The following is a 9601-nucleotide window of genomic DNA, read 5'->3' as shown; positions in this document are numbered from 1 at the left end:
ACTTGCGTATATAGTATATGCCTCATGGCGAAGATGGTAGATTTGATTTAAACAATATTCCTTTTCCCTTGTCAATAATCAACTATTTAGGTCATGAATGAGCGAGCGTAGTTTCGGTAGCCTCGGGGCCATAAATGTCACTATTTGGTGTTGCAGGATGGGATTGACAGACACCGCGTAGGTTGTGTTTTCAGGCCTGTTTATAGTCAGGTTTGCTTTTAAGTTGTGAATTTTAGACTAGTTCAGCTGCAGTGGGAGGAATTACCTCCTTTTTTACCACTTCACACCTTGTGCAAATTTATGAGCTCCCATGGCCTCAGTCTTGACTGGTTTTGTTTACCATAGAAGGTATAACGGGGGAGAGGATAGGTGTGACAACTATTTATCTAGCACTCTAGCCAAGATGGTGAGAATGTAGCCGCATTTTCATCGGGCCTTGAGCCTTAACAAAGTTAGTATCTTACAATTTGCTGGTGCCAAATGATGTGTCTCCCACAAATAACCTAGTAGTATGTATCACCTGCCCTGGTCGATCGTGTCCATTACTCCTTTCTGATATTCCGAGAATTGTAATGCTAGCCCAAACACAAACTACACAGGTGGGGAGTATTGCTAAAGTTTGAGTGTTCTTATACGCTGCTCATGCCACAAGTATTTAAACTAGTGTCAATATACCTCATTGCTAACTATCACTCAGTTAAGCCGATTCCCATATTTATGTAAGCTATGCCCTCCTCAGAGAATCCTTCTCAAGCAAATTTGCTAAAAGGTCTTGAATCTAAGTGTTTGCATAGGGTAGGCAATAAGTGGGTGGAATTAAGAATGGCATCTACAAGAGTGACTAAGTTGAAACACTTTTACTTGGGAAATTTGAGACGTGTGAAAACAATTTGAACAATTGAAATTTCTTCCATGCCACTCTCGCATAACGCTGAAGGGTATAATTACTAACAGGTGAGAATACATTGCCAAACAAAAAGGTCACCCTCAATCATTAACGCGTTGGCTGACCGCCAATTCAGACAACACTGTCTCTCGGTCAAAGTTGCTTGTCTAACAGCTATTGAGATGCGACGATTGAGTGTCAAAACAGCAGTTATGCTTTATGGCCCACAACTGGCAAGGGTTCTAAATGCTGTGAAAGGACAAAGCTATTAATCACAAAATGGCATAATGCAGTATGAATTGGAGCTTTGTTTGTAATCTGACACGCGACTGTCCAAGGGCAGATGTAACAGTCTCACAAAACAATTGTAACTCAGAGCTTACTACTTTGTTGATGTGAAAGCTGTACAAGGCGGTAGGGTAGTAGCCATTTTCAGGGGTTTTTCTTGATTTACAATGATAGAAGGAATATCTAAGCAAGCCATGGGATAAAGAGAGATTGCAAAGGGGTGGTAAGGGGACAAAAGGGGGGAATATAATTAAAAGTGGTCCAAAGGGTAAATCGTTTCATCTCTCTCCCCTTCATTTTACCAGTTATGGCTGTAGGAAAGGTGAAATCGAATAGGGATACAGATGTAAGCATGGGATGGTAGTGAAAGTACACATTCATATATCACAAAAATAAAGTGGTTCTAATATCCCCAAAATTGTTCCAATTTATTTCACTAAGTGTAGGATTACGATTAATGATCATTCGCCTATTCAAAATCATATTCATCAGGAGGGGTATTTGGAATCCTGGAGGTATGATCTAGCAGCAAATAATCTAGTACTCCTTCAATGGTTTGCCGATTTGAAATATGTTGAAATAGACGGCTTGCAAACCAATCTATTCAATCTATTGGTTGAAGTAAATTTGAGCATAGGCTAGCAGACATTCCATCAAACGAGTTTCCAATCTCATATAACAAGGTAATCATACCCGTGCTAAGCTTTTCAATCCAGATGGGACAACGAAGCATCCTATAGTTTTATTTCGTATCTTTGCGTCGCTGTAGCAGAATTTAAAATGGGCACTCTTTTACTATGTTGATATTGGTGGGAGAAATATGAATCAAAGCAGTTGTAAAAATCAGGACTTTTGGGCCTTTTGGATTATACCAGTAGTGTTGTGCCGCGCATTTTCATGGCCACCTAGTCTGCGAGATGAAGGTGGGGACGACACATGGTAGCGCGTCCCCACCACTTAGTCTCTGGAACGCCCTCTCCTCCTCTCCCTCTGTTTACACTGAATTTAAGCGTGCTCTGCGTACTTACATGTGCAGTGGAATTTAACCTGGGAGGTCACGACCCCGCCCACCTACAGGCGACAAGATAAATATTTCTTAAAGAATGAGACTGCAGTGGTAGCGATTTTGATAGCGGTCAGCGGCGATAATCCAGTATTCCATTGAATGCCATCGAAAAGCCTTTCCATGCTGGGTTCATACTTGCATTTATTTTGGGACCTTTTTCCCATTTTAAAACCATTGCTTAAATATGAACCGTATCTCGTCTTAGGGATTCATTGCTCCCTCCACATATGCTCAAATGGCAGATTTAATCTTACCGAATGACTGTGCTTTGCACACTTTGGCAATGAGCATATAGTTGATGATTTTCAGAGTATGGAAACAAACGTCTCGCGATGGATAACACAGCCACAGGAGCTAGTAACTGCGGCCATGTAGGTTAACAAGGTTAAAGGCCCATTTTCTAGATCTTTTCCAAACTTGTAAAAGGTACACCGTAGGACTGAGGGCTGTGGAGATGTACCCGTGGTTGGTTCGGTAACGAAGACTGCGTTTTCATACTGAATGTTTCAGTTCAAGTACAAGGAGAAGTAATGCATGACATGCCGAAAGCCCTAAAGCACTAACTCAATGTCCGAGCTAGAGATAGGGAATCCGTCTATAGACTGAGAAATCTAATTTATAACAAATACGCAAACAATAACTGCAATTATCATTTTTGTTCATTGATGCAAGTAACTTGTTTGGGTAAGCCTTAAAGTCGCTCGTTTTGAGTGAGTTGCAGGAAATGAGAAAATGGCATCGATGGAGGTCGTCGAGAAGTGCTTTCTGCTCTTTCTACACGAGTTTACAATAGTTCTCCTTGATTTCCTCTGCTCTCGTCCGTGATTGCGACTCTTGGGGTAATTCATCGCACTACTTCCACTTTCCCTTCCCTCCTTTAGATCAAAAATAAACCATGATGCACCGATCACCAGAAAGCAGTTGCGACCACTTGTCCGCTGTCCCGAGGTAGCAAAAGGTAAGCTATACCCCTTTCTCCATTTCCTTACCTTCTCTTTCTCAATTAGCCTTATTTTGCTCATCCGTGTCCAACCGATGTCTGCGAAGTTACAGGATGGATACAGTAGCGACTATTTAGATATAGTGAGCGAAGAATAAGCTTTGCATGCGGAGTCGATCTTAACTTCCTATTAAAAACGGATGCTAATGCCCTAAAACAATAGTTTCCTTCCACTCCATCACCAGTACATAAAATAATCCATTAACACCCTTGCGATTCGATTGGTGATTGAGTTAAAGCGTATACGAGTTGGGCAACTAGCAATCGGCATAATGTAGGTCTCCTAGATGGACTCGAAATTAGGTGAGTTTCTGCTTATCCAACCGAGTTGCATTTGCAATAGCGGTGGTGTCAAGGAAAGAAAATCATCGACATGGTTAACTTGTGCATTATTGTGCTCCGGAATCCGATGAAATTAGCTATGAGCAAGTCCGAATCGCAGAGGAATTTGCACCTTCGGAAAATGTATAGCTGAAAGACCAGTGGCGGTGACAGTAGGCCGTAGCCTATAAGCAAAGGCGTTGGAGGCAGAGAAGCGTAACATGTCGCCTCCCATCTTGAAGTTCACGCCAGACGGAAGGTCCTAAGCTGTGACCACCTCGATGCAGCAGGCGGTGTTTCCGCCGCTGCATTTACCCTATCTGCAACAGTATTGTCTGTCCCCAACAGGTAACAGAAGACTGAAAACCCTGACAGCGGTGTCAACTGTCTTGCCTTTTTTCCCTTGACAGGGGTTGTCCCCCTTTTGTTTCCTAGTTTCTACTCCTCCCCATTCCCTTCCCCCTCCACCTCTTTATCCTCGCACATTGGAAAGACTTAATCCTTCAAGTGACCCTGGACATCCTCCTCGTACAATATTTGATGGCTGCATCGTGACTAAATAAAAAATATGTTCCCTTTTCGGCAGCCCTTTTTTTTGTTGTTTTCAATGAAAAGGACGTCAGGAGGGAAGAGGCTGAAGAGGAGGCTGGAGCAGAAGAGACATTTAGGCAGAAAGTAATACCCATAGTGTCGCTTAGCCCACCTTGACTACAGTCCAAACTCTCAGGCTTCTACCTGCAACAAAAGAACTCAAAATTGCTTAATAGATTGAGTATGGCCATGCATCACACTAGACCTCTCATGTATGGATGCTGTTTATCGTGGCCATTACTGCAACTGGGGTGTCACTGTTCAAAGCAGGCTGTTTGACAGCAAGCATTCACATTGTGGGTGCCTGGTTTTGACACTTCAATGCTTTGAATGTGAACGCATATGACTGACTTTCTGTAAATTGCATTAAAAAGAGGTCTCAATATTGACCAAAGGTAGCTTTGATGACGCTTCCCACATTACATCTTTGGTCGTTCGCATTATAGTTCCGTTGTGTCATTTTCAGCACTGTCACACGTGACTTAAGACGTGCCTTTTCCCATCTTTACCAGGATCCCTTGTTACTGCTGAAAAGCTCAGCATGGCCCTAAATCGGATCAAATTTGATCATTCTAAATCGCCTAGACTGTGCAAGAAATAAAGTTGGTGATTGCGGTTGCGGCTTTTCACACTTTGAAGTCGTCTAGACCATGATTGATGTCACCTTTCTCTGTGCCTCCACCCGTGTCTCACTGAGCGAAAAAGGAGGGCACACATGTGTGCAGTGTGCGTGTTGGGCATACCACGACGATTTAAAGGGGGAGCACACCCATTCAACCAAACATCAGGCTAGCCTGTCTGTCAGTCCACTCCAGCAAGGGTGACCATCAACGTGGTGTGATAATGGGCAGATGATAAGAAAGCCTGCGGAGTAGCCTTATGCGAGTGATTATTTTTCTGTACTGAGGGCTATTCGGCATTTCTCGTTCCATGCTTTTCCGTACTTCAAATACCCTCTTAATGAAACTACTTTATACAATATTGTGAATAAATGGGGGATTTATCTTGAATTAGGTTAGGTATACTGTCTACTACCTTATTGCTAAAAACAGGCTTTCATAGTAAACTACGGATACGAATGGAATATATGGTAATGATGTAAGGTATTTGTTATTCACTCTCTATCTCTCATTTTAAATAAATGAGAGGAAGTGCAAAAAATAGACCAAGAAAAATCTTGTTAGGTACTGAAAATTATTCTATAACCCGAGAGAGTTGATATTTTAAATAAAAGTCAGTAAAAATGGTCCAATGAGGTGGTTGAGGTTTCGCGGATTCTACTAGTTATTTTCGCTACAAGAACAAGGATAAGAAACCACAGTACCCTGAAAATTCACCTCTCGAGACTTAACTCAAACGAGGGATGCATGATTTTATCATGTGTTTTCAGCGGTTGTCAGGATGTTCAATTATTAATTTCACCTCAAACATGTTTGGAGGGTATACGTGCGTGCGCTCAAAGTGATGTGAGGAGGGCGGGGTGCGGAGTGCCACCTGACGAGTCGTTCACCTCCCCACGTCTCCTTCTTTTCTTCCCACAACAATCGACACGTGTTCCTTTCCACCATAAACGGTGGGTTGCTGGGCTGAACCAATAAATAACCACTGTAATTCTCGAACACATCGTAATCATGCCCCCATCTCCTCCACATCTACATTACAGGTAAGCGAGATTGTAAAAAGGGTGACGATAGCGGCACGACTGCATGCCACAACCTCTACCTGTCTACATTTCTTGTCTCATAAGACTGCCTGAATTGCTTCAAAGTGTGCATCCACACTAAACAGTCTAGTGGTTTATCCAGGTTAAATACAGTGAGGATTTGCATTCAAACCTAGTTTGCTATGAAATATTAACATTGTGTCAATCCGCGTTCAGTGTTCAAGCACGGGGGTGACAAGTCACTTGAAGCACATTCCATCGCATTGATGCATCGGAGTAGCTGCATTGTTACTGTACATGTGAGCATAATCATAATCTATCGCATCTGCAAACATTCCCCCATTTTCATGGCTATACAAAGTGTTAATCGGTTATGGCAGCACCACCAGCATATCTCCTATCCAGCGTCGTGAATTTTGATAGCGAACTGTCTTATCTTGGGCATCACATCGCCATAATGCGCGCGAATAATCGGATGCTGTTATAACACCCCACTGTCCCCAGTCTCGTGATATTCATCTTAGTACATCACCAAGTTGGTGAGGCGAATGGACGTTAATTGACGTTTGTTAGAGAGATTGCAGTGAAAAATGGCAAATGATATGGAGTAGTCAATGCAGGAATAGCATGCACGCACAAAGTAGCCAAGGTTATCCTGTGATTGCACACACAGTGGTTGACATTTCTGCTAGGCACAATGCCCCTCCATTCCCACTAACGATCAACCATGGCGAAGTAGCTATTTAACGCATTCATTGAACACGTCTGTGTATCCACTACAAGCATCTTTATTCAAGGATTTGATTTGCTCGAACTATGGTTTCCAAGAGTGCTTGTTTGCAGAATGTACTGCATGACATTGGGAAGGCCCTCTGAAGCCACATCACATAGCTGAGGGGATGTTGAATCGAGAGGCGGTTCTGATGGCGAGAGCTGCCTCATTTCATAGGCACACATTTCGTGCAGTGGAAAGCCTTCGTCTAGACGCCTCGTCACCTCATGCAAGTGCGCATTTGACTCCCACTGAAACTTTGCATAAACAACCGCCACTCCCACCTGCTTCCTCTCACGCGTCCACTTCATCAGGTTCACTGTGGCAAGCTGACAGTTTGACGGAGCGTCTTCACTTAGTGGAGGGGTAGTTCTTTCTCGCACACTCCATTGCCTTGGAAATTGACGCATCCAATCAATTCCTTATGTGCGTGCACTCAAGATGTGTCTCTGCGTTAGAGGAGGCCCTTTGGTCAACACTCGCATCGATGACGCTCTCTGTACTACTTCTCATGTACGCGTTTCAAGTTATCTCCTCCACCATATCTCCTACCCACTATTTCGCGTGACACGATCCACATTTCGGGAGCAGAAGACATCTTGCACGTGGGAAGTTTGGATCACCCCGGAAATTAGTGTTGCCTCAGCTTCTCTAAAGCATCCATTTCTGCATTATAACTTTCCCATTCTTAAAAGAGGACATCATCGCAATCGGGTTCGACTCTGGTTTGGAGTTGAATCAAACCAACCATTTGCGCATGAACCACACAGTGATCACAACCATTGCCCATATTTGCACATTTATGCATTGTGTGATCACCGAGAGTTGTCCAACTCGGCAGATCGTGAGTCCCTATGCTGCACCACTGTGGTTCATTCACAGTGCAGAATGGTGAAACGAAACAGTCAATGTCGGAATCGTGCTTACATTCGGGTGAGGAGGAAGGGTGAGACAAGAGGTGTACTGATGCAAAGCCAACTGGCACAGCGATGGAGGGAATGTGTGATTAGCAATCAATCCAATCCTTGTTTATTATTATTGTTATTATTATTCCCAATCGCAGATGGGTAAACGGGGAACCGCACCACCACATGGACCCCGTCACCCAATAACCCCATAAAACCACCTGCACCACCGTGTCTCAATCACGAAGGGGTCTCTAGTCTCCCTCCATTGCGCTTCTACAGTGTTCCAATACTGCTGCAAACAATGCGCTTATTTGCATACTTGTGACAAGTTTGTCACAATACCATCATAATGGTGCACCAAAAACATACAGTCGATCAAAAGCAAGCTGCCTCCCGTACCTTCCCGGTTCTCGTCTGGGATACATTGAAACAGCTGTACCTCCTCTTAACCCTAATGATCGGCAAATATTCCGTGTTAATACGATTCCACCTGAACACCCTCTTTATGCTCCACATTCACACACCCTGCAACATCTATGAAAGTGCTAACGCCTAAGATAACCAAGTGAATTCACGCAACCCTTATACTTAGCACCAAGTAAGTACCAAAGCTGAAACAGTCACCATTACAAGGTATGCTCCTTCCCCAACTAGACACAAGCTGATTGACAATCCCACATTCATACGACGTCTTGCCTATGGTAGTGCACAGCACGACTTGGGCACCTCTATTTCTACCTCACCTTCCCTCCCCCTCCTTCCTCCTCCCAACTACCTATTCTACTTTGCATATCATCTTATGCATGTCCAACGCCAAGCGCGAGCGATAATTGCTCGGTGCTTGGAGAAATGTCAAAGTAATACGAGGGTTGGGGACGAGGCAGTATCTCCCTTCCCTCTCATTCCATCCTATTGTGCACATCTCGTGCATAAAATTAACATTTGAAGTCCCGCATTGGCTCGAAAATAATAATAATAATAGTAATGCTCTCTTTCCACTGATTCACCGGTTCTGATTGTTTCAAAGGAAAAAGAAGAAGTCCTTCTTGTGCATCCTTCAGTTGCACTGGCTTCGCCTTCAACAAGTGAGCAGAACAACGCCTTGGCAACTGATTCCATCTGCAGTCCACCACACACAATTCCAGCATAGTCTTGTGGGAATGAAGTGGCACCTCCAAAATGTAGGGTAGGTAGTGTGTGTGAATAGTTTGAGGATACTCAATGACATAATCGTTTGCTTAACAGTGGCAGGCAAAAGTCATTTCTCATCACGAGTCAGTCAGCAAGCAACCCTTTCCTGACGGCGCCTCTCACAACGTGAAGTGTGGAGGTGAAGAGCAAATTGATGATCTGCGAAGTCCACTGTTATCTTGTTGATGCAGCTGTGCAGCCATCACTTCATCGCTCACCTCAAACACTACTGTAATTCATTCTCGACCCACTCATCCTCCCTTACCGTGTCAACAGCAACACGTCATTTCTCATTATTGTCAAGACAGGAAGGACATTCCAAATGTGGTGCTTCATCATCTGGCGATTTGCCACCCGAATCTAATCTTCTGGACGGCATATTTTGCCACCACATACTGCACCTTCTGCTAAGCCTTGACATCAAATTTGAGGTACATTTTCTAGAGTTTAAGAACCAAGCAAAACCTATGGCAGACAAGCCCAAGCTGAGTCACATGAAATTCAACTGACACATTATGAGGAATCGAAGTGGGAAGCCAACAGCAGAGGGAAATAATAATAGACTGTACCGTACTAATTGACTAATCCATATCTATGTCCTACGACGCATATGAACAGTCGCAAGGATTTCGCACATGCCTGCAAGTCAAACAAAGTCATTGCAGTGATCTACAGCGAGAACGCCACGGACTGTTTGGAGCACTTGGACCAGAAGAATTGTTGACTTCAAAAGATGTTATGGCAAGCTAACCTTTGAGGCGAAACAGCGCAGCGTCTGTGAAGTATACCTACCCCTCCAATCAGCCTACATGTAATCTGAGAGCAATTAACTGAAGAGTTAAAGAGGCATTTCTACTAGACAAGTAGTAATATCAGACACCTACTCTGCAGAGGTAACGAAATTGATGGCTGATC

At 43.7% G+C, this 9601-nt stretch overlaps 1 protein-coding gene across 1 annotated transcript; it reads left to right on the top strand. All coding sequences in view use genetic code 11, as the record gives it.

Annotated features, from left to right (window-relative positions):
- Positions 1–2552: 2552 nt before the first annotated feature.
- EGR_10792 (hypothetical protein) lies at positions 2553–4060 on the top strand (the record flags this gene model as incomplete). Its single annotated transcript, XM_024500041.1, has 4 exons — positions 2553–2611; positions 3122–3198; positions 3804–3909; positions 3997–4060. 4 exons carry the CDS (start codon positions 2553–2555, stop codon positions 4058–4060), a joined length of 306 nt encoding a protein of 101 aa, XP_024345542.1.
- Between the last annotated feature and the right edge of the window lie 5541 nt (positions 4061–9601).

Source organism: Echinococcus granulosus (genome assembly GCF_000524195.1).
Source record: "Echinococcus granulosus chromosome Unknown EG_S00271, whole genome shotgun sequence".
Classification (NCBI taxonomy): Eukaryota; Metazoa; Platyhelminthes; class Cestoda; order Cyclophyllidea; family Taeniidae; genus Echinococcus; species Echinococcus granulosus.
Note: the sequence above shows the minus strand (reverse complement) of the source record. Positions and strands in the feature narration are given on the sequence as shown.